This window comes from Alligator mississippiensis, chromosome 5, assembly GCF_030867095.1.
Source record: "Alligator mississippiensis isolate rAllMis1 chromosome 5, rAllMis1, whole genome shotgun sequence".
In the NCBI taxonomy this organism is placed as follows: Eukaryota; Metazoa; Chordata; order Crocodylia; family Alligatoridae; genus Alligator; species Alligator mississippiensis.
In genome coordinates, this window is record NC_081828.1 from 19307905 (window position 1) to 19334401 (window position 26497).

A 26497-nucleotide genomic window follows, 5' to 3' on the forward strand; every position below is an offset into this window, starting at 1 on the left:
ACGCATGGGGGCAGTATGTGCCACCGAAAACTGAAGCCTCGCTAGCCGGAGCTGCACTCTGGCTGCTGGCCAGGCTCTGAGCAGCAGGATTGCTGCTGCTGCAGTCCCAGGAGGTCCCCAAGACCCCAGATAAAACTGCTGGGACCAGCCAAGTGCTGGCCACATCCTCCCCCACCCCACGTGGGGTAACCTGGCATGCGCCAGAGGGCACATGACACAGACATTCCCCTGGGATAAGTAGTAGTGGCACAAGGTGTGCTGCTGCTTCTTGTCCCCAGGGAAACAAATGTCCACACTTGTGTGGATGCAGTCAGAGTGTCGTCTCTGAATTGTTTTGAACATCCCATTCCTCTCTCAGCTTTCTGTTTCCGTCTCCCAGCTCCTAATTCTCTCTTATCTTTCCTATTGTATTCAAAGATGACAGAAATATCTACGTTCTTGCACATTTTTTTCCCAGATGGACATATTTCTGGCAAGCTAGGTGTCCTCTCTATTCTGTATTATAGTCAACAAAAACAACAATATCCATATCCCTGCATATAATGTCTTATTCCAGACAGATAAACCCCTGATCACATTTCCCTCTGCTCTTTTCATTCTGTCCAAGTTGGGCAGAGACACCAGATTCTTCGTGCAATTTCCTCCTTCGTTTTCTACCCATCTGGTGAGCATGGGTGTCCCCATTGATATGTCTATTAGCAACCTTTTCCTTTGAAATGCAGTTGGCTCTAGTTTGTGGAGAAAATCTCTTACAGCCTCTCAGGAAGACTTCTTAAACCTGAGGCAAGATGCAGGAATTGACTGTTGACTAGTCAAACCAATTGCACTTGTCAGTAAACCAAATGATGACTTACAATGACTTATTAACTGTTCAGACTTTCATATTGAACGCATGTCAATTACAGCTTGTTATTAACTGTTGATAGAAACCAAACATGAAGGTAGGGGAAATATCTGTGCATGAGTAAAAAGCGCCCTCTAAAATTAATCACTGCCCATATACACACCCGCTTACAGCTATTCGGATCATATTTGGTGAAATTTCTCCATTGCCAAGTAAATTATTGAATATCTCTTTTTTGTGTGTGTTATCGCACAACAGGTGCATCTACACATTCATTAATGCGCCATAATTACTGCAGATTAAGTTTAATACTTGTATCACCAAGTACTAAATCAATGTGCAGAAACTGGCTTTAATGTATAGTAGTGCTAGCACATGGCTTGTTAGTGATGCTAACTGCTCGGTAGCCTAATAGTACTACACAGGAGTGTATTAGCACGGTTTTTGCCAAGACACACTACTGCACAGTAGTATTAGGTTACTGTGCAGTTAGTCTTGTGTAGACTCGTTCAATATAACTGTAATGTTGATACTCTGTTGTACCTATTAGCAAATGACAGCATTCTATTGGAGTAAAGGACATGTAGAAGCCTGAAATTGTTCAGGCTTATGTGAAATATTTACCATATGCTGATGCGTTCTCCTTTTTCATTTGGCTTGCTAATTCATGACCACTAGGACTGCTTGCAACAATCCAAACCTAAACCTCTGAGCATCTTCTAACTTCTTCCAAATTCTGTTCACCTTATGCAATGGAACAATAATCATTTCTTGAGCAGAAAGTAGGATTTGACCTGAGAATTAAAACTATGCACATTGTATTTTAACTGTCTCCTCACAGTTGTATAAGTAATACTGATTTCTATGCACCAGGGGAATTTACACTGTGAGTAAATCAAAAAAAGAGTGAGATTCTGGCTTCCACTGATTTCAGTGGAGCCAGTTGGGAGGTATGTTATTAAGGAAATCCATATGTATCCCAGGATCACTGGTAGGTTACATAATGTAAAGTATGTAATATTAAGACAAGGATATATTATGTACAATTCTTCTTCCAGGTTTGCTGGAACCTCTTTTAAACCTCCTTCATAACTACAGTGCATGGATATTTTTAGACTCTGATGAGCTAGGGAATCTGTCAAACATGCCACTTCTTCAGTGTTCTTCTTTGCCATTTAGAAACATGGACTCATAGGACTGGAAGGGATCTATGGGTCATTCGGGGTCAGTCCCCTGCTCTAAGTATGCTATATCCCTTTAATAAATTTCTCAAACTCCATATTAAAACTAGTTGGGCTTCTTGTCTTCTACTCCTATAAGGCAGCTGTTCCAGAGCCTCACCGTTTGGTGGTTAGAATCCTTCTTCTAGCATCCAGCCTAAATTTATTCATGGAGTTTATTACAGGAGATGGAATAGTCTTGGAATATTATTGTAATTATTCTCGTGCCATGTCATTTCACTCAAATTACTCTTTTCTCTTGCTGGTATTTACTCTGATAATTAATTTATAAAAAATAATTGTATCTCCGTTCTTCCTTTTTATAGGCTAACAAGGACAAATTCTATTACCCCCTTCTTGTAAGATAGACTTTCAGATCCCCTGATCATCCTGCTAGCCCTTTTTCTCAGCTGTTCCATTTTGAATTCCTATTTCTTGAACATGGGGAACCAGAATTATAAGTGGACTTATCAGTGGTTATACAAAAAAACAATGCTTCCTGTTTCTGTTGGAAGTACCTTGTCTGATTGCATTTAACTCTTTCATGGCTGTATCACGTTGGTTGCTTATATTCATCCTGACATCAACTAATATGCCAAGAGTTTGCCATCTCCTGTAATTCAGATTGATGAGTCCCGGGTTATAATAGAAATTCCTGTTAGTAGTCCTTAAGAGTATGACCTTGCACTTTTATACTTTAATCTCATTTCTCTAACGGCAATCCTTAAGGTCATATGGTAGTTACTCTTTCAGTGCAGCTTATTGTTTCCTTTTAGACAGATCCTTGCCCACCTCAATTTCTGTACTAATTCTCATATTCTCCAGTTTAGCCAATAGTTTCTATATAACCCTATATTGAGGGCTTTACTAAAGTCCAGGCAGTTTAAAGAATTTATCTTGCATGGAAAATTAGTTACTATATAGAAAAGACTACTTGGTTTGTCTGGCACAATTTCCTTTTTGTATCCATTTTGCATTTTAGCCCCTTTTACAGTTAACTATAATGACTAAATACTTTCAGGCCCAAACCTCACTCTAAAAATAAAGAAAATATGGTTATATGCCTGATAAACTTAAATAAAATAAATAAATACAGAATTATGACCAGGACATTTTTACATGTAAAATTTAGATATTAAGTTAAAAACAATGGCAAAGTCAGAAAGAGTGGACCATTAAAATAGTGATTAGGAGTAAAAATTTCAAAAGTACGCAAAAGATTTAGGCAGACAAGGTTCCTTGGGTGAATTAGATATCTTTTATTAGACCAACCCAAATAGTTGGAGAATAGTTATTAAGCAAGTTTATTAGACCAACTATTTGGGTTGTAGCCAACACGGCTACAACCTACACCCTTGCAACTCAAAAGATTTAGGAATTTGTCCCATGTTCAAGTGACTTAGACACTTAGGACACATCCACATGAGTGTGCACGTGCCTATTGCAGTGCCTCAAGCCCCATTGAGATGCTGCAAGACCCACGTGTGGGAACAAAAAAACATTTCCCTCGCTGCATATTTACAGTGTAGACTCAAAATTTGGTACTTGGACATCCAGAAGTGTCTCTATGGCTGGCCCTTGCCCAGGTGCTGAAGCAGGCTGCCTGTCCATGCTGGCTTCAGGAACCCACATGCAATGGCTTCGTGCCAGGTAAGTGGGGTGGGGGCTAGAGGAGGGGACCATGGGGGGCCCCCTGCACAGCCCCAAACTGCTTTGAGATGCAGCAAGAGTCATATGTGGGCTCATCTGGATGTGCCCTTAGGAGCCTACACTGGGAGCCTAAAATCAATGGGCTAAACTGACAGAAATATTTAAGCACTTTAGGCCTGTAGGGCTTACCCTGCTATTGGCTATAATGGGAGTTTGGTGCTTCCTTGGGAGCCTTTCTAAAACCCACTAGGCATTTATCTATATCTCTAGGCACCTTTTAAAATCTATAATGATGTGCCAGTCTTTTGAAAATAAGACTTAGGACAGGTTTGTATGACACAACATTATGTTCCTCAGATGTACCCAAGATTATTTTCAATATTAGAAGCTTTAAGACTAACATACCATGCTTTGCATTAACAGAGCTTATTTAGAACTAGTTTGGCTACATCTACATGGCAGTGCATTGTGGCTTGTAGGCATACCCTTAGTTGCTTTTGAAAACTATCCAAGGACAAGGCTAGGGACTATCAGGATAATAAGCAGGGAACAGAGTGAACAAATAGAAAAAGACAAGAAATTCAAAAATAAATTAACAGCAGCAGCAGTAGTCAATCAAAAATAAATCTCTCTAATTCTGTAAGCAAATAGAACTCCACTAAATGCTATATTTTAACATAATATGTCAGATACAGACATCTTATTTTCTCATCCTGAAGATAAAGTTTATAATTAGTTTGGAAATAGGTTATGCTATTCTTTAAAAAAGGAAATGAGCTAGAAAATCTACTTGTTTTCATTAACAGTATAGAATTGTGTGTAAATGACATGGCTACTAGGCATGGTATTTATTTTTTGTGTTAATATTCTTTAATAGACTTTACATCCGAGTTTCAGTCATGGATCAGGTTATTTCATGCAGTTCACAGATTAAACAACCAGCCACTATTATCATGTCATATCTAATAAAAAAAAGTAATTTAAAGTAATGTCTTACAAGTCTTAGAATACAGACAATTTTCATACTGATACAGACAGACAGATAAGGAATTTAGCATACGTTAGCATCTTAACTAGTTAAATCCTTAGAAGAAGCTTACTTCTAAAATCTGTTTCTTTAGGGAGCATACTCTTAGCAGCTAGTAAATTGTGTGCTTTTCTGCTTGCACATATAGGCATACCTGAAAATCTTCTGACCCTGCCATGATTGTGATTTTTATGGGACATCTTCTGCTCTCGGTATTTATAGAAAGCCAGGTTGCAACTGTCTTCAGTGAGAATTGTGAACAAGGAATGATGGCAGGATGTGATGCTGCAAATGTTTTTCATAGTTCTGCCATTTCAGGAATACATGAAGATGCTGTGTAGACCTTTGACTAGCTTTTTCTAATGCTACTTTCTGAGTTTTTACTCAGAGATTAAACTAAGCACATTTTTGACACTTTCATGGCTAAGGAGCAAATTTCACTCTTGTATCACATACCAGTATTTAAATGTGTAAGTAACCTATATTGCTTCCACAGTACAATTGTGGGTTTGAAGGAAAAGGGGTAAAAATTTTGTCTTTTCCATTTTTATGAAGAAACCCAGTAAAAGGAGACAGCATTTATGTTGTTTTTACCTTGACTTGCATACAGGGAAAATTTAACAGTTGTATTTTGACACAGGTATCAAAACCTAGGTTTGTTATATCACCTTTTCATATTCCAGAACAATATCTATCAGTTTTATGGATCCATAATCTGATTGTATAGTTAATGTATCTTTACATTATTATTTTCATGGTCATTCAGCCTTTGTTGAGAAATAAGTTTTCTTGCTTAAAAAATTGAATTTTAGTTAGTTCAGTCATGTTCTCTAGGTATATAGTCATTTTAATGAATTCCAAAAAAGGAATTGCTTACTATTTAGAATTGAAGTGGTTCAGTTGAATTTGACTAAAACTATATCAATTGATTTTGTTGGCCATCTTAACACACATATGTATTACCACACTGTAAGCATGAGCAGTTCATTTCTTGATGACTATGATTGATATTTACATTAGTACAGATCATTGGAAACCACTTATTTCTCTTGGTTTTCCCTAAGATTTGCGCATATATCAACTTTGGTAGTGAGAATTTATTTGAACTGATAGCAGTAAAATTAGGTAGGTGATCTTTTTGGTAGGCTGGTGTCTGTGCTATAGGTAGTCTCAATCATTGATTAGACTTTATTCAAGCTTACTTATTGAACTGACCTTGAACATTTTTCTGTGCGCCATGTGCCTTCTGGTAGTTCAATCTAAAAATAATTATCTTGTTATTGATTTAATGGACATGACACTAATCTTGCAAAGCAGTTGTGGTTTTCCTTGAATGAAAAATATTTAGCTGAAACTTTAGGATGCAAACTACTTATTTTATATATTCATAACCAAGAATTTCAATTTTAATATATCCTCAAATCTCATATTTTAATCAGATTGTTACAGTCACAACATAAAGACAAAACACGTTTGATAAGACTACATACATTGCACTCATCACTGGGTTCAGTGGGAGCTTTGTTAGTTGTTGTCAACTTTGTAGTTGTCAACTTGGATGCTACGTTTTTCAGATGGATTTCTCAAAAAACTTTGTCCAAAGAATGGAATAGAGAATATGACTTTTAGTGCCTAATTAGTGCTGCAAAACAAGTTCAGCGACTTTTCCCAAAATGTCTTCATAATACCTTTTCATTTTTGTTTTTAATTTTAGGAGTTCAAGATTTTCCAGAAAATATAAAGTGTTGTAAGTGTTTAACAATTATTGAAGCCAGTGTCAATCCAGTTTCTAAGTGAGTATCAATAACTAGTACTGCATTTTATATTTTATCACTGAAGAAAGTTTGTACTAGTGAACATGAAATGAAAAGTAAAAGTGCAATGTAAAGTTAATGTGCAAAATGTATATTTATATGTGTGTCTATATTTGTAAAGTGTAGGACCCCAAATGATTAAGATTGAAATTCACCAGTATTTAAGAATTTGTGCAAAGCCTTCTGCATCATTCAGAACTTGCACTGCCTTTATGCACGCAGCTGGTGGCAGGGCAGGTCAAGGTTAGGATCTACTTGATCTCTGTTTCTGGCAAGAAGTTAGAATAACAATTGCAGAGAGATTGCCACAACTCCATGACTCTTCTCTCAGAGCTGGGAGGAGGGCTAATTCTCTTCCATGAGCCTCCATTTAATTTCCTTTACAAATTCTATTTACTCTGGATTTTTGGTGAAAAGGGTAAATTTTACCTTAATATAGTATATGTGCTGTGTGCATTCCAAAAATACAAATAGTTACATTTCCAGTTTTGCCTAAAATATTTGAAAGAAAATCTTTTAAATTACCTTTTCATATCCCCAGTACTATGAAGAGTTACATTTTAAACTTCTGCATTAATCTTTAGAAGGTTAGGACCCAAGTTCTGACTTAAATATTTTTTTAGTTATTTGCTACAGTAGGTAGTAACATAAACCTTTTAGAAAGTTAGTGTGCTAAACTATCATGATGCATGTGTGGCAGCCTGAGTAAAGTGAAAATTGATTTTTCAAATGTTATATTATACCTAAATAATTCAAAGATCATATTTACACATTTTAAAACACATCCTATAAAATGAGTTTCTATTTAGTATGTAGTAGAGCCGACAGATGATATCTAATGCAAAGGGTTTTTTAGTAATATTGGACATTCAGATCAATAGGCATTTCTCACACAGTGCAATTGCAGAATCAAGTGCCAGTGCTAAAGTATAGTTTCTCTCTGCACCAGAACAAAAGAGGTGATAGGCACGTTAGAAACAGTTTTGTTTGCATGTGGCCATTGCATGTAATTTGTTAAAGTTTTTTAAGGTATAATTATTTTGGTTTCCTTGCTGTGCACAGGGTTACTGCAGTTGATTTTTTCTCCCTTATGTTCTAAAATGATATTGCAATTTATAGGTGTGTGAGAGAGAGAGAGGGGGAGAAATCATATAGGGGTTAGCACCAACTTCTGAAGGAAAAATTATGGCTCATTTTGGGTTATTGATCTAAGTTTTAGTGCTTGCCCTATTTTACTTTATGAATGCATTGAACTAAACATGGAAAAAAAAGTGAAAGCTTCTCTTAATTAATTTTTGAAAAATTACTCAACATTCATTCCTGTATTCATTTGCAAGCTTAAACCTGGTAATAAATTAAAGGCACAGGGTGTGGGGGGAAAGGGCTGCAGCCACCCAAAAAGTTGCTTTAGCAGCTCTACCTCCACCCACCCTGAGTGCAGCCCTGACCCAACCCTCCCACTGGGTAGAGCCCGGCTCCAGCCCGCAGCAGCATCCCACCTTCGCCTCACATGCAGATCTAGGAGCACAAGCACCCGATGCCCTCTGAGGATGTGTGCAGTAGCAGGAACCGCCACCCCCTCCCCATGTCTCCTGGACGAGGTGCTCATGGCTCCGTCCTATGCCCCACTCTGGCTATGCAGCTCCTGCCCCTTCCCCAGCCCTAGTGCCACTCCTTCCCTCGCTGCTGGGGCCTCGATCTGCCCCCTCACACCCTTTCCTTCACAACACACTTACCAGCCGGACCCAGCTGCTCTCCACACTGCCTGGCTATGCTCTTCGCCACCTGTGTGCTGCACTGCGGCTTCACGCATGCACGGGGCATTTATCAGTGACATCAGTCAAAAAAAGCCAATTGTTGATACCGTCAATTTTCCTTATATCAGTGCCAATCTGATATGGGACCAATGTATCGGTGCACCTCTGTAAGTAAGGCTTTGTAGAATTAAATGTCTACTTCATGTAGCATAGATTGTACAATATAAAACATCATGATATTGGTATGTTTTAAAACATATTAATTGTCTATATTTTTAATTTAATAATTGCAAGATAACAAAAAATAATAGAAAATTATTTGAAAGAAAATATCGCTTTTGACTCTTTGTGTCATTGTTTCACCTGACATCTACAACATCTTTCCCAAGCATTATTGGGCTTGGTTTTACAAGGTGCTGAGCACTGTGGCCCAATCCAGAAAAACACTTCAGCCTGTCAAGCACAAGAGTAATCCTACCACAAATGCTTTTAGATACTTAATTATATAGCATCTATATCATTTAAACACTGTACTGTTTGTATGGCATTTCCTTTGTTTGTGCAGATAGCTTATCTAGATCCTCCAGTCTGCCCAAAGAGTATGATTGGGTTTCCATGCCATCACATCAAAAGAATAGGTTGTACGCACATAGCAACCTTAAATCTGTAGAGGTAGCTGAGGAGACTTCAAACAGATGGGTGGTCCCAGGTCAGCATAGTTGTGCAGGGAGCATTTGGAGATGGCAGGTACTATTGGCCAAACGAAAAGTCCCTAGGCAAACATTCTCCTCAGTACAACTTTGAACATTTCATAAATGAGTCAGTAATAGCCCCCTCAGTAGAGGGATATAGGATATACCTCTGCACCATTCTACCCAGCTTGATACAGCTCAGTATTTATCCAAGAGTTCTGAGCAGTGGCAGGATCTTACCAATTAATGTGGACTGCAGAGGTCCTCAGGAACTCCAGCCTGTTGCCTTTGTCATGGGAAGTTTTGCCTGCAATGCAACTGGCTCGGAATCAGAAAGAGTGACTATCCTTTCTAACCCTACTTGAGGATCCAACACGCTCACTCCTCTTGCCTTCTGAAGCCCTAAACTAGACACCTAGATGCCAGGAGGAAGCTCTTCAACTACTGGCTGGGCAGCTGCCAGATGCCTTTGGATTGTATTTCTGGGTACAGGTACCTCAAGGAACTGTGGAGGGTACTGAGGTTGCTCCTGAATGCAAGGAAGCTGTACCTGCCCTGGATAGTCTTTTCGGCCTGCATGCTTCACAGTATTTGTTAGATCTGGGTCAAGACATCCCAGAGGTCTGGGCAGTGAACTTTAACCTCACCGGTCATGAATAGGTCCCAAAGATTGAGTCTCTAGAGGCACCTGGCCTGATGGCACATGACTCCCTGCAGCTTCTGGTCCACACACCATCAGGTTGGGTGGGTTCCATGCAGCCACGTGTAGTCCCCGGGACTTGGCCAGAGTTGTGTGTCGCTGGGGGACTCTGCTTGCTATGGGCTTTTAGTGCCCCGAGGGCCTGCCACCAGCTGCTGCTGCAGGCAGCAGAGGCTGTGCAACATGGGAGGAGGTTGGTGCGTATGTTGTGGGCCCCGTCCTCCCCACAAACCCCATCCCCACACACCCCCACACAAACCCAAAGTCCCCACACACAATCCCACACCCATACCCCCCACAAACCTCACACATGCCCCCCACCAATCCCCCACACACGCATTCCCACACCCACAAGCCCCCCCCTCACAAACCCCATGCAGCTCCTAGGACTAAGCTGGAGCCCCACATCACGAGGGGCTCTGCTTGCCACTGCCCATGAGCCACCCCAAGGGACCATCGTCTGCTGGTGTCGCAAGCCATGCCCCACTTTTATTTTTTCCAGCATGCTGGAGCAGCAGGGAGACACAGCAGCCATAGAGATGCTCTGTCCAACTTCCAGTTGCTTCTGGGCACACCCTGCATGCCACTGTTTTCCAGCATGGTTTTTTTTTTTAATATCTGTAAACTAGGATTCCCCAGTATCACAGTTAGAGTCCATACTGCAAATATGCAATGTGGGGAACATTTTCTCATGTGTGGGGTGCCTTCTGTGGCATCTCAAACTCCTTTGAGACACTGCAACACACGTGCATGCTCTTGTGGACACGGCATAAGAGTACACCACTTGATACTATGTTCTGAACTCCCAGATAAGTTCTGGCATTCTATTTCAGGAGCCTTTTTATATTTGGCCTAAATTTTAGAGATGGTAAGTATACCTGACCTGATCATCTAGGATGGGAGTCCGTGTTCATCTGTCACCCCTAAGCATTTAGAGAACCTTTGGTAACCCTGAGGTATGAGATTACTCTACAGAAGGGCACCCCTTACTTGGGCTACTGTGGGCCTCTCCCTGAATTTTAAGGGAACATGGTGGAAAGGGAATGGAGCTTTTTTGGCTGCTAAACCCCAGTGCTCCCAACAATTTCCCATTTTGCATTGTCCCATTATTTTTAGTGACATGTTCCTTCTGTGTTTGCTATCAACGAGGTGCGGAGGATTGTGTGCTGTGTCAGGGGAAGACCTTCAGCCTGCACACTCCGATTGCTGAAAGAGAGAGTGTTCTGCCTCATGATCTTGCAAACCAGAAGGGCCAAACAACTGTGCTTTGTGACATTAATGCTATGGTTTGGATTTCTGGGAGGAATTAAATCTACTCATTGCTATGGGTATGACTGGAACACTGGGGATGAGAAGGTGTAATTTGTATTGCAAGCAAGCCCAGAGTTGTTCTAAATGCCTTCTCCATTTAGAATCCAGGTGCATCACTTGGACTTTTTGCCTTTGGAAATAGAATGCTTCTTTGGCTAAAAGGTCCATTTTTTCCCAGTGTGCTTGGTCACAAATGGAGCAGACCCAGGGTGAAGGTGTAGTAGGAGTGGCCATGTTCTTCCAGGCAGCAGGAAAGGGAACGATGGGGGGAAAGCAGATGATCAGAGTGGGGGAAGCATTAGGAGTCAGGGGAGCAATAGGACCAGGGGAGGAGCCGCTCTGTTTCCAATTCTGGACCAAAGGATTTATAGAAGTTTGGAGGAGCCCAATAGCAGCAGACAGCTGAGCTTTGGGCATTGAGGGGGTCTGGCTGGCCAGCAATATAATCAGAGGAAAAAGGAACAGCACTCCTCTAGAAGCCAAGCAGGTTTTAACTCCTCAGCTAAGTAGTTGGTACCCAATTGTGAATGGTGAGATGGTTGGCTGTGGGAGAGCCATAATTTCTCAAGGTCTTTTAGCTCTTCAGCTTCCTATAGGGTAACTACCCATTGTGCATAGGGTATTGGTGGGGAAGAGGAATACTGCTGGGCTGGCCAACTCCCTGTTGTGTTCTGGTGGAGAGGACAAATATAACTTGAAGCACTTCATAGTTATTCCAATTTCCTCCAGTTTCATTTTTATATGGTTCTGGTCCTTCACTTTTTATAACATTTTCAAGACACTCAAAGCACAATAAATGTTATGTTTGTCCATGCCTTTGAAGTGCAGTGAAAAGTGTAGCATGGTTAAATAGTAACTGATTAGCTTCCCTCATAGTACAGTAACTATAATGTGCAGTAAAAAAAATGTAGTAGCCAATTAGTTCTATTTCTTTCACTGAATAATCACTTTGTGATGTAATAAAGGGCATCATGCCATCTCGGAGAACTCTCACTATAATCAAATCCAGATCCAAGGAATACTTAATAGACTTTTTGGGGTTCAGTTTCATTAGTTCTTAAGTCAGTAGAAGTTTTGTAATGATATAGCATGAGTTATACACACGCAAAGGTATTTTGACTTACGCACCTTTTTCTTTAGCAGTACAGAATGTTGCCTTAGGGCTTTAATACATATACATGCATTGCTCTGTGAAGATGCCTGAGCTGGACAAGCTAGCTTGGGTGCTTAAAGCAGTCTAGTCACATTAGCAGACTGCTCTGCCTGGGCTAATGCTTCTCACTGCTCTGTGCTGTATAGACATACCCTATGGTGCCATTAGTCTTCTAATTTATGGAAACAGCTTTGTGGTACAATCTGTTCTGTTCTATTTCATGACAATGTCAAAGACTGGTTCCATGGATAATACATGCTGAAATAAGACTGACATATTAATAATATATCATGGAAATGCATTTGATAAAGCTTCTACAGAAATTGTGATACAACGAATTTAAAATAAAGGACCAATTAAGAGTACTTAAGTACTTACTATTTTCAGCAAAAATATAATAGACTACTTTATCCAGTCTCACATAGCATATGTTTTAACATACAACAATATCTATAATCAAACATTAGAAATCACACATTGTTAGTTATCAAAGTACTGAATACATTTTAATGGATTAGTGGTTATATGGCTGACTGCTTTTTCATTTGAAACTATCCTCACTATCTATAGTTATTGGGCATCTGCACCATATGTAGTTATTTATACCAGTGCAATCTGTGGGCAAATTGCTGTCAAATCAAGATGAGAATATATGAGGCTCACTTACCAAGTGTAAATGACTACCCCAAGTTCGTGACAATAGTAAAATAAACTTTTAATCTATGTAAAAGTTTATGATTGCATCTATAATGAAAGCACAGGCTGTTATAAAAAAGAACTGGAACCCTATTCAAGAAGTTATGAAATGTGAGGCATTTAGCATATGCTTATCATTTCAGTTAAGATATCCTCTTCTAAAAAGCGTAAAGTAGGACAAGAGAAAAGGGTGATGTAGTTTGAATGTGTCATGCATATAAATCTCATCCTGTGATAATAGCCTGAAAATGATGGTTTAAAAGCAGGTAAAAATGCTGGCTATAACAAGTTACTCAAGACATTCTTCTTCACTATTTGTATTGCAAAGTGAGATGAGAGTGGAGAATGTGTCATGCTTCTCCTTAGAGACTTACATTTTTATTGTCTCTATAGCAACATTGATGCAAAGACTTTAACTCCCCTAACTCTTTTTTAGGCTACCAGATGGCTTTACACAGCTTTTAAACTTGACTCAGCTCTACCTAAATGATGCCTTTCTGGAGTTTCTTCCTGCTAACTTTGGAAGGTAAGGATTGTTAAACCTCGTGTGAAAGCATGATTTAGCTTCACAGAATCATCTAGGAGCTGCATGGATAAGAAGTAGAAATGTATGGAGGATTTTTAGTCCTTACAGCCCTTTTTTGATGAATGATTGTAATTGGTAGCGAAATTGGTATCAACTGGGAACCTTGAGGGGGGCCATTATTTATAAATATTTATTTATTGATTTGATTTATATTCTGCCCTCCCCAAAAAGGCTCCAAGCTGTTCACAATAAAGATAGGATAAATCATAAAAAATGATAAAATACTAGAATAAAATAGGAAATAATAAAACAATATCCACAAACATAACTCCACCTGCTGAAAGCCTGCCCAAATAAGGTCTTATTCAGGTGTGGACTCTTATGAACCTCAAGGAGGTGGTTAGAGGAAGAAGTTGTGAAGAGCAGAGAGAAGTTAGGGCATTTAGGAAGAGGTAGGTGCAAAAAAAATGACTAGCGCTAAACAAATAGATACCAGAATAAAAAAAATATGCATGAGGTTGGACCCCTGGACCTGCTACACAGCCCTTTACATTTATGTAAGCAAATTGGTTTCACTGAGCACATTTATCCAGCCAGTAAGTACCTGGTGTCTGCATTTCCGGTCCCCTATCTTTGAATGAAGGGGACCTAGATTATGGCAGAACAGAGTCTGTTCCTCTTGACTGTGGGGAGAAGAGGATGAACAGGAATAAAGGGTTATGAGTTAACAGGGAAGAGGAGGATTGAATGAATATGGTTGAATGACCAAAGAGGAAATGCAGAAGAGCCAGGGAGAAAAGGGACTGACTGTGCTTTGATGGATGTGGGAGAGACAAGCAATCATCACAGCCAATAATGGGGAAAGAGAGAGAGGATCTGAAAAAAAAGAACAGAAAATCAGGAGGAAACGTCCCAAAAAGCCCAAGAATAAAATCAAAGTTATAACATGGAATACTAAAAAATATGGAAGTCAGGTACCTCATCAACCCTGCAGCAGCTGCAAAATTCTTGGGCACGCCATTGGAGGTTCTGTGGCAGATGGAAAACATTAGCACAGCCATAATTGGGCACAATAATCAGAATGGTGCTTCGACTGCATTACTCTTGGCTGTTTGCTGTTTTTGTTTTTTCTGCCTGCTGTCTGGGCATGCTGCCTGGCAATTCTGATGACAGTTTTAAGACAAGGACTAACATTACAGTCTAAGTGGCTTAAATTCCACTCAAATAAATCTCCTAAGAAATCATAAGATTTTCTTGAGTAAGTATTGCCAAATTTGGTCCAGGATATACACTGATTAAAGTAATTATGTGAAACATTTTACATATAAATGCACTGTCTGTGCGGCTGATATGAAATATGTATAAAATAAGGAATAAATAGGTGACGTGGTGTGACTAGATTGTGGAATCGCCACCACTGGTTTTTTTTAGAACAGGTTAGATTAATATGTATTATAGATGGTATAGATATACCTGATCCTGTCTCAGTGAAGTGGAGCAGACAAGGTGGCTCTCAATGTCCACTTCTTTCCTATGTTTCTGTGATATAATTGTCAGGTACTGGAAGTCATTCTGTATAAATGCTGATAAAATGGATATAACACACAATGGTATCACTATGTCTCATACATACCTCATGGGCATGCTTTAGGGAATTGTAAAAAAAGTATTGGTAATGTCTTGTAATATTTTTTTCTGCAAAGCCAGTTGTTTTAGCTACTAGAAATCAAATTGTATAAGTCTCAGTGGCAGCCGTAAAAAATAAATAAATAAATAAATAAAATCTATGATAATGACCTAAAATCTTTTTTTCATTATATTTTAAAAGTCATGATTTTGAAGTCTGCTAACTCAAGGAGCACTTGCTGTGTTCCACTGGTAATCTGGGAATCTCCCTTTCAAACAGCCCTTTTCTGAACTTAAAACATTTTACATCTTTCTTTCAACATTCTATCATTGACCAAGAACCGAAGCTTACGAGTTTTGGGCCTGAGGCAGGAGAAATTTTTGAGAGCATTTCCATTTGAACAGAGAAACAGGAAAAAAAATGGTAATTTGAATTTGCTTAAGCATTTTGAATATTCAAATGAGCCCCAAGGGAGGTATTTTAGCACAACAGTCAGCAACCTTTTTAAGATCCCATGCATCCCAGTTCAGGTCAGAGATGGGAAGAGAGTGGATGCAAGGACCCAGAAGCTGCTGTGCTTTTTCCTGCAGTGGTACAAAGAAAATGCCTGCCACCACCACTTCTCCTCCTGATGGCAAAGGGGGAGGTCCTACAGTCAGCCAAGTACCTCCAGAATCCCCCAAAGCCCCACATTTGTGGGCTGCATCAGATGGCTCTTCAGGCTGGATCCAGTCCATGGGCTATAGGCTTTCAACCCCAGTTTAAGTGGGTGGATAATAGGCAATATACTAAGGACGGTGAAAAATAAATATATGACATGGATTCTGTCCCTCCATTAAATGTATCATAGAATCCTAGACAAGTAGGGCTGGAAGGGACATCTAGATGTCATCTAGTCCAGCCCCTTGCCTGAGGTGGAATCATCCCTATTGAAATCATCCCAAATAAATCCCAACATAACCCATTACTAAAACCATGCAATTAACCTTATTGCGCAATTACAAAGCATAACAGCCTAACCTGCCATAGGTAAAGCGTAGGCGTAATGGTGGTCAGTGTTCTGCTGCTGCAAGGGTTATTAAAATGCACTTGAGAGATCCAAGGATAGGGCCATGCACCCTGCTACAAAAGAAGGCAAACCTCCCCACAGCCCATTCCAGTCTGACCACGGGGTAAAATTCCTTCCTGATCCCAAGTACAGCAATCAATCTGACCAATCCTCTCTTCAGAAACCTTCCCATTTAGTCCCAGCAGCAGCACTGTCCCACTCCAATCAAAATGCGCAGCCTTGGCCACAGCCAACATCCAATGCTTCTGATGAAGGCAGAAAACCCCCAAAAGAAGTGTCTAACACCTGTAGAAACAGGAGGAAAAAAAAATCCTTCCCATCTCTCATGTGACCATCAGCAGAGCCTAGGAGAATGGGGAAGACATTCTGCTCTGCAACTTGGGGGCAGCAAACATAGCTGTACGCATCACACACCCTCTCACTTGACAGTCTTTCTGTATCCCCACCGTAAATCTTATATCAGTTTGTTTCATCTTCTTTCATTACCAAACCAGCTGCAGAGCTCTGCTTCACCCCACTGCTGCTGGGCACAGTCATTTCACAGCATCCACCTGCTTAGGCTACGGAACTCCTCTCATTATCTCCCAGCAGTCTGTGTTTGGGGAGGCTCCTGGGCTTCCAACTGTCATCCTCCACAGCATGCTCCAGACATAGCTACTCCTAGATCATCCCTAACTAATGCTTATTCAACCTCTTAAAAACCTCCAGTGAAGACAATTCCATGACTTAGGCAATCTATTACACTGCCTCACTGTTCTTGCAACGAAGTTTTCCCTGATGCCTAATCTAATCCTGCTTTGCTACAGATTCAAGCCATTGTCTGTGCTCTGCTCTCTGCAGCAAGAGAGAAAAAGTGTTCTCTCTTTTCTTTATGGCAGTCCTGCAGATATTGAAGACAGCTATCATGTCCCATTTTTTTGGCAAAATGAACATGACCATATTTTTATCCTCTCCTCCTATGGCTTGCCTTCAAGTCCTTTTGTCACATAACTCTAGGCTCTCTCTGACTTCTCCACATCTTTCCTAAAATGTGGAACCTAAAATTACACATAATACTTTAGATGAGGCCTAACCAGCGTCAAATAAGGAGGCACTATCAGTTCCCATGTCTTGCACATAATGCTGCTATTGTTGCAGCTTAAAAATGTATATAACTTTCATGCAGGAGCATTACACTGCAGACTTAATTGATTTTAGTTAAACCAGTTTATTGAACTTCTGTCCCAGATCCCCTCCAGAGTCAAGTTAACTCACAGTCCTCCAGCATCTCAGAATGCTTTGCACCTCCTCCAAAAATCCCCCTCTCAGGCTGGGAGGGCTAGCTTTGGCCCAAGTTGTCTGCTTCAGCCAAGCAGGGAGGTATGCTCTAGTGCCCCCCAACTTCTGGCCTGGGCCACTGCAGGCATGTGGTTGCATTTCCAGAATCAAAAGTGAATGTCTGTTCATTTGCTTAGCAGCAGGGATCCTGGTTTTCTCTGTTTAAAAATTGCAAATTATATAGATATCAGTTGAACACAATATTTTATTGATATATTTACAATTTTAAAGTAATTTGGAAGCCTACCAGTGCTTCAATCACTATGATAAAATACGTTTTATTTACTTATAAATTTTGGTATTTGATTTTGGGATTTTATCATGGAAAATCAAGGTTTCCCCTGCCCCCTTTGCTCACCAGGACACAGGTCCCGGCCCCTCACTCCCAAGCCACATCCCTCCAGCCCTGCTGGTGCCCTTTATTCCCCATCCACAGTCCTCCCATCCCTGCTGGTCCCCCTCAGTCCCTACCCACAGCCCTCTGCCAGGGCTATGGGGCCAGGGACCTGGGTCCAGAATCCCCTGCTCCCTGCAGCAGCGCCTGTGCCCATGGGAGGTGGTGGCTGCTGCGATGCAGCAGAACACAGAGCATGCACCCTCCCCCTCCCCATGCAAAAATCCCCACCTGCACTCATCCCCACCCCATAGGCTCCCATACCCACCCCCCCCAGGAGAGCATGCAGTGGTGGGGAACCAGCCCTTTCCGTGCCCCCTGGACAAGCCACCTGCAGCCCCACCCTGCTTCCTGCCCAGGCCCTGCAGCCACACATTCTGGCCCCAGGCCCCAAGCCTCATGCACTGCCTAGGCTGGGCAGCAGCCCCAGCCCCAGCTCCAGCCCTGCACAACTCCCTCCTTATGGGGACCTCAATCCCCCCCCCCCCCCCCCCCCCGGGAGCTGCTCTCCAGGTTGCCTGGCAGTCATATGCATGTGTGAGTGCACACATGCACATAGCATCCCCTGCCTCACCACCCTCCTCCCACTTCCCCCAGCCCCTTGCAGGCTGGAACTCTGCAATATCTCTTTCCAAAAGTAGAAAATCTATGTTTCTCCATTAAAATGTAATATTCACGTTTTTCTCAGTTGAAAGGGAAAATCCATGTGTTTTTCCATGGGAAATGGAAAACCTGGATCCCTACTAATCAGTTCAATCTACGCATCTTAGACTGACCTGCAAAGATTGAATCCATTGTCTGGGGCTTTTTGACTGTCTATAGTAAGTTATTGAATCTGTGATCTACCAAGACTCCTAGATCCTGCTCCGTTGTGCTGCCATGCAGCCAGTTTTTGATTATTCTTCCCAGGGTGTAGCACCTGACACTTTCACGGATTCACAGAAGTTTAGGGCTGGCAGGGACCTCATTAGATCATCAGGTTCAGCTCCCCTACTCTGGTCAGGAAAGACTGGTGGGGTCAAATAACCTCAGCAAGGTGTGCATCCAGTCTCCTTCTGAAGATCTTCAGGGTAGATGCCTGCACCACCCCTCCTGGGAGTCTATTCCACAGTCTGGTCACACGAACTGTAAAGAAGTTTTTCCTTATATCCAGTCTGAACCCTTCTGCTAGGAGTTTATAACCATTGCTCCTGGTTTTCCTCTGGGGCACTTTGGTGAATAGTTGTTTGTGTATCCCCTGATGCTCACCCCTGAGATATTAGTAAGCTGCCACCAAATTCCCCCAAAGTCTTCTCTTTTCTAGGCTGCAAAGTCCCATATCTGTCAGCCTTTTCTCGTATGGCTTGCTTTTCAGGCCTCTAATCATATTCACTCTTCTCTGGACTCTCTCAAGCTTCTCCACATCCTTCTTGAAATGTGGCACCCGAACTTGACACAGTACTCCAGCTGCAGCCTCACCAATGCTGAGTAGAGTGGAAAAATAACTTCCTTAGTTTTGTTTGAGATGCATGCCAGTATATTGTTTGCTCGGCTAACTAGTATCACACTGGTGGCTCATATTCATTTTATAGTCAATTATGACCCCCAGCTCTTTTTTGGGCACGGTGCTAGGTAGCGTAGCACCAGTGAACCTGTAAGTGTGTTGTGGATTTTCCCTTCCCAGATGGAGCACTTTATGCTTCTCTGTGTTGAACAGCATCTAGTTATGGCCTGTCCGTCCAACTAATCTGTCCAGGAAGAATAACTATTCTCCAGGTTGTCAGAGCTGGATCTAGCCTGGCTTTCCAATCAATCAAAATGCTTCTGAATTGAACTCCTACTCTGATGTATTCACAGTCCTTCTAAGTTTTGTGTTGTCTACAAATTTGCTCAAGAAATTCTCTATTCCAGCATCCAAATCATTAATAAACACATTGACTAGCATCAGGCTCAGGACAGAACCTGTGGGACTCCACTTGAAACCTCCTGCTGTTTTGACAAGGATCCATTTATAACCATTCTTTGCTTGTGGCTATTGAGCCAGTTGTCTATCCACATTTATAGTAGTTTTGTCTAGTTCACATTTCTCCAATTTATTTAGGAGACAATCTTGTGGGACCTTGTCAAAAGCCTCACTGAACACCAGATACACTAAATCCACTGCATTCCCTTCATCCCCCCCACAAACCGGTTATGTTGTTAAAGAAGGAGATTAAATTTGTTTGACATGGTTTGTTCTTAGTTAATCTTCTGCTAAGAGCTCACCCTGGCTATTTAACAGTGGGTCCACAGTTTCTTTGGTCTTTCTTTTCTGGCCAGCATATTTAGAGATCCTCTTCTTGTCTTTAACTTCTCTCACTCATTGGATTTCATTTTGTATCTTTACCTTCCTGATTTTGTATGGGAATACTTATGCTTCCTCAGTTACCTGCCCTTCTTTCCATCACCTCTATGCTTTCCTTTTGGTACATACAGCATTTTTTTTTCTAGCTTTTTCTGTACCCTGCCCATTCATCTCTTGTGAAACAATTTCAAATATTACCAGTTCCTGAGCATTCTCGAAGAGCACTCAAATGTAAAAATATCATCCAGAGATTTTTTCCTTTCTTCTTTTCTCCACAAATATATAATTTCCTTCATAAAATTGCACTGGTTTCAGAAAATATATTGATTTAGGATCATAGAGCGGAAACGGACTTTTAGACTTACTGCCCCTAGTTTCTTGAAGTTGGAGGCAAACACATTGCATAGTTCCTTTTATAAACATATCATGCTCCATCTTAATAGTAGGTCAGTGCTTTGCTCCTGCTATTCCTATTGGAAGGCTGTTCCAGAACCTTACTGTCCCAATGGCTATAAACCTTATCACTTCTATCCCAAATTTATTCAAGGGTGGCTTATACCCATTTGTTCTTTTGCCAACATTGTCCTTGATCTTAAACACTTCTTTTCATGACCTTGATGTTTATTTCCTGGAGGTATTTATAGACTGCAATCATATCTCCTTTGCATTTTTGTTTTACTGTACTAAACAAGCCAAGCTCTTTCAATTTATTCTTAGAGGGTGTGGACAGAGGTTAAAACTGAAATGTTTCAAATGCCAGAAGTGGCTGGAGCACTCCAAAATAGTACCTCTTGACATATGGTGCTTTTTGAAGTTGTTCATTTTTTATTATTTGTGTACAGTGACAGGGTTTGTCTGGTATAACATGCCTTTGATAAACCCATGTTGCATTTTATTTGCTGTTTATCAAAGTGTTTTTAATTGTCCTTTTCTTCAAAATTTTGTTCAAAAGTCTTGGTAGATATATTAGAAATATTTGCTACAAGACCTGCTATTTCAGTTTCCTGGTCTTTCAGAATACTGAGATAAGCTTTATTAATTCCCCTGACTTAACTGTATTAAACTCTTTGAGTTTGATACCATCGTATTTGTGGTCATTTCCATTTCCATAATCTCATTGCTGTCAGCCGTCCTGCCTATGTCCCATGGTCAACTTCATTATCGTTGCTAAGAATTGAAACAAAGTATTCCTTTAGTTTTGTGACCATAATTTAAGTATCCTTAAACTCTATCCCAGGGGTGGGCAAAATGGTGGATCTAGCTGGCAGCCGGACTTCATTTCTCAGCAGCCCCTGCGCGCACCACTCCCAGCTGGCCTCCATAGAGACCTCAGGAGTGGTGGGACTGTGACAGGGCTCTCCAGGAGACCAGCTCAGAGTGGCGTGGGCAGGGCACATGGCTGAGTGGGGAGCTGCTCCAGGGCCAGGGCCGGGATCTTGCAGTGGTGACAACATGGGGCCAGAGCTGGGACAGATCCGTAATCTGCTGCCTGCATGTACCTGCCCATGGAACACGCGCTTGTCGCAGGAGTGTGTGGGCAGTAGAACGTGTCTGTGCCCTGCACTCCCCACCCCCCTGCCCCAAGATCCTGGGGTCTCCCTGGCCCTGCCCATCCATCTTGCTCCTGGTTGCAGCCCCATCCCAGTCACCCAGCCACATGGGTCCTGCTCCCAGTGGTGGGTGTGGGGCAGACAGGTTAGGGTGCTCGGGCAGCAGCAGCCAAAAGGAACTGTCACCATTGGGGCTGCTTGGAAATGGAGTCAGCTGTGCACCAGACTTTGCCCACCTCTGCTCTGCACCATCCTCATTACAAATAGCACCCCTAGTTCTTGTTTCTTTGTTCTCTTTTTATTCATTATGGTTGAAGAGCCTCTTGCTGCTCGTTTCCATCTAATTTGCAAGGTCTTACTCTGTTTGACTTCTGGCAATTCTCACTTTATCCCTACTTTGATCTTCCAGAAACAGGGATCTTTTTTCTGATTTTTTTTTTTCTTCTGTTTCTTGAAGGCTCTCCATTTACTCTTAATATTCTTTTTGACATGGTTATGCTTCTAGGGCTGGAAAGTTTACTAGAACTTTTCCCCCCTTATTTAAAATTTGGATTTCTGAGAGTATCAGCTCCAGATTTCATACTCCAGATATTCTTCAAGCAGTGCTGTAAGAATTGAGTCTGGAGGAGAGGACTATGGTAATCTCATTGCTCCTACAAAATCATGATTTGAGATTAAAGTACATAGGAATAATGTGATTGAAAGTTTGCTGAAATCAGTTGAAAGTTTCTGTTGCTATATGCTGCAACAACCCCATAAAGATGAGCATTCTTGAGTTTTTCACCTCATGTTTTGTGTCCCTTCATTATACCTGTTTCCTGTATCTAAAATTTACTTTTTTACCTCAAAGGATTCTGTGAGAATTCCTTAGTTAATCTTTGTGCAATGGATTGCAATCTCTGCATCGTATATACCTCTAATTCAGCAAAAATCTGTAAAAACGTGTCAATGTAAATAAGTGGGTAATCTGTGTATCCATCTAATGAGTCTATTTGTCCACAGAAGCAAAATAAATTGAGTTGTCCAAGAATGTGTAAAGTGTCACATGCTTATTAAGTACTTTAATATATTTTAAAATATCTTAACCCCCATATTTGGTAATCAAGATTTTCCAGAGCAAAATCTCTGATTGCCAAGAGTCAGGGCTGGTGCAGCTTGAGCTGAAGTTGATTACTATTATAGAACTGGAAATATTAAAGGTAAATTAATCTTAATTTTGTTTGCTTTTTTGAATAACCAGTAAAATTATTCCCAGCAACTAACACATAACAGTGCTCTGTGCTAGAAACTGACCGGATACATAAACCATAATTCAGTGCAAGTATAAAGCTATTATTTTATATAAAGTTTCTTGTAACATACTCACTCCTTAGTGTCTGAGCATTAAATGGCATTTTTGTGTTGAAATAAACCATTATCCAATAACATTTATTGGCTTAAGAATAATTTTCTGATGTGAATGTATTAATGATGTTGTTTTATATCAATATTTCTAGACTTGTCAAATTACGTATCTTGGAGTTAAGAGAAAATCACTTGAAAACTCTACCAAAGTAAGTGACAACATATTTTTAACTAAACTCTGACCTGAAGTTTCCAAAGAATGTAAAATATTTCCATTGAAAATTAAGAAATGTGGTGGTATACAAGTTAATTCTTCTGTTGTTGAAAGTAACTCTATTTACACAAGAAATTGTGCATGCAAAATGTAAGCAAGTTAGATATGGAGGAAGACAGATAAAGTATTACACCACAAATAAATGTAAAAAATCTATTATAGTTAAATTTAAGGTAAAAAATCCCCAACTAGTGAATTGGGCACGTGAAAGTTGCAAAAGTTGGGGCAAACAATTAATAAACTTAAAAAAAGTACTAAGTACTAAATAACCCTTTATTCAGAACAGAACTAACTATTCAGTGATTTGTTGAAAACCCAGCATTAAGCAAACCTTAACTAATGTTCCATTGCATGTTACTTAATTTATCTTACTGAGAGCACCTTTAAAAATAAATAAGTATCAAAATATCTTGTGCACATTAGATATTGTGCTGTCAGATGTCTGAATTCAGGTCCCATTGTTTTAGCGCACATGCACCTGAGGAATGAATCTGTCCCTGATGTTCGTAAAATTTTGCTTTTTTTTAAAGAAAGATTAAACAAATTTTTAACATTAGTTGGGAGGGGTAATTTTCTGATACAAACCTTGTATTTCTACTGTTCTCAATATTAGTGAAATTACATGAAAGGAAGTTGATACATATCCACTGAGAAAGCTTTACAATATGGGTCCTGTCCAGCAGAACACGTGTGCTGTAATCTCCTATGTCCTAAAAAGCTATTTTCATATATAAAATATATTGCTCATATACCCTAACAACCTGGCAAAAGTCAGTGCTTGTACTAGAGAATAAAAGAAAACCTAGGTTCTTAACAGTTGGGAGTGGCCTATGAGCAAGTCCTTGTAAACATGCTACATAATCAGTGTGTATTTTATCCTTTCAATTACTAATGACAAATTAATGCGACATCCAGAGAATTTGCACTGTACTATATCTAGTTTTTTAGATTTCATATCCATTACCATAGCTCCTTTATGTCTTGCACATCTGAATTAGTTGCAAATCATAGGCTTCCTTAGGCAATACTTTCACAGCCAAAATACCCATTGAGGTCACTGAGTGTTTTGGATGTGCTAAAAATGGAGGATCAGAGTTGCACAATAGACCTGTTGCTATAAAATGTATATTTATATGTTTGGCCCCATCATAATCCCTATGATGTCAATGAGAGTTTTGCCATGGACTTCAGTGGCAGCAGGATTTGGCATAGGTGTGTTTGTTTATTTGTATTTTATGGTGCTCAGCAAACAAATGTATATTTTGACAACTGATCTGTTTAGAAGATTCATAGCAATGTAGTAGTTTGTGTTTTCAATAACTAATATTAAAGTTTCAAAACAATGTAGCAAGAACATTCTTCAGGGTGTGTGTGATTTTTTTCCCCCCCACTATTGTGTGTTTTGTCAGTAAGCCAATTGCTTTGTAAACAGAGTGCACTTTTCTATGAATACTGCATTGCTTTCCATAACCAATAAAGAAATTCTTTGCATGCCTGTATGCCTTCTGCTTTTTGCTACAGCAGAAAGCTTTGATATACACTGCTAAGCCATAGTAGATATAAAAGTATTTCTTCACGTGAATTATCTTCTTAGAAATTGATAGCTATATCTACTGAGAGAGCACCATTATGACATGAAATTCATTTTTGATAGAAGGCTGTTTATATTGAGGCAGTAGGTAGGATGGCCATGCAAGTGTTCCTGTACCCGCCCTTTGTGCCACAGAAGAGTTCTCTATGCAAGCAAAGGAGATTCTCGAGTGCAATTGATGGGCTATAGCAAACACACAGGGTTAGAGTAGCAGCTTGGGGAGCAGCAGAGCAACATCTTACCTTGCTGCCAGGTTGGACAATGAACTTTGCCACATGATTCCGATAACACTTTTCTCCAATTGCTTAAGTGGGTCGTTTTAAATCTGTATGAGCATAGAGCAGGGGTGGCCAACCTGTGGCGCACATGCTACAAGTGGCATAGGCAGCCTGTGTGTGGGATGCAAAAGATCAGGGAGGGGTAGAGCAGCACAGTTGGAAATGGAAAGCAGAGCAGCAGGTCAAGCAGGGGAAGGGGATTGGCAATAAGGAAGGGTGCGGCGCTAATTTGTGGTGCACATACCAAAAAGATTGACTCTCACTGTTATAGGGACTAACCGTTAAAGCAGTGAGCCTTGGCATGATGAGTTGGATGTAGAATTGTATGTGGGGAGCTTGGGTAGTTTTGGGGTGAGAGAGCAGTGGCTTTTCTGGTGTTCCCATTTAAATGAAGGTCAGTGTCATTACAGATCTATATTAAAAAAATGTAAAAATGCCATCTAGTTGAATATTAAATCTCACTTTTTATTTGGCCAATAAAAACAATATTATTCTCACAAGTATACAGAGTGTAGAATAAGCCCATTTCTGTCAGTTATTCTGCATACTTCATACCTTTTAATATATTTTTGATAAATTGTACAAAGGTTGTCTAGATCTGACAAATATGAACTCAACATGCATACAACTCTCATTTTGAAATTTGGGAACATCATCAAGTAAGAGAATCTGTTTGTAAATGGAAATTATTCTAAATGTTCTAATATAAAGAAATGAAGGCTAGGGACAGAAGTTACACACTTTAAGTGGTCAGAAACTGTTTTAAACTTGTAACAGAACATAAGTTCAGTGATCATAAACAAGTTTCAAAATGGCTGAAACTGTTCTAAGATAAACCTAGTTGAATGTAGTATCAGACTTAACTGATTTGGGTCAAACCCGTTTATGGAACTTCTGTCTCAGACCCCTTCCTGGTTTAAGTTAAATCAGAGTCCTCCAGCATTCCAGCATGTTTTTCAGCCCTGGGCTGTCTGCTCTAGAGAGCAGGGCTGGGCCCTCTCCTCCCTAGCTGGAGCTCCAGCTGCCTGAGAAGGGCAGTGGGGGACTGCAGCTGGGAGACAGCAGCATCTGCCTGGCTTTCCCCTGCCCCACCCTCCCTTTGCTCACTACTCAAGCAGGAATCCCGCCTCTTGCACAGCAGGGATCCCAGCAGCATAAACCCTAGCCAGCATCTGACCACACTACCCCACGCTAGCTAATGCTGAGAGGTGTCTGGTTGTGTGTTTCCAATTTTACTGGAACAAAGGCAGACAGGATAGTGTCCACTTAGGGCTTTTTTGAACTAATCAGCAGGTCAACTGGTAGTGTCCCTCAATTTGTTCCTTGGAAAAAGCTGTTTA

General features: G+C 40.6%; 1 protein-coding gene across 3 annotated transcripts in view; it reads left to right on the forward strand.

The window, feature by feature from the left end:
• LRRC7 (leucine rich repeat containing 7) overlaps nucleotides 1–26497 on the forward strand; it is a 350868-nt gene that overhangs the window by 161190 nt on the left and 163181 nt on the right. For all 3 annotated transcript variants that reach the window (XM_059727936.1, XM_059727934.1, XM_059727935.1), the window contains exons 5-7: nucleotides 6456–6534; nucleotides 13301–13390; nucleotides 23167–23223. In XM_059727936.1, the coding sequence (XP_059583919.1) occupies nucleotides 6456–6534; nucleotides 13301–13390; nucleotides 23167–23223 (226 nt within the window). The remainder of the gene's footprint in view (nucleotides 1–6455; nucleotides 6535–13300; nucleotides 13391–23166; nucleotides 23224–26497) is intronic.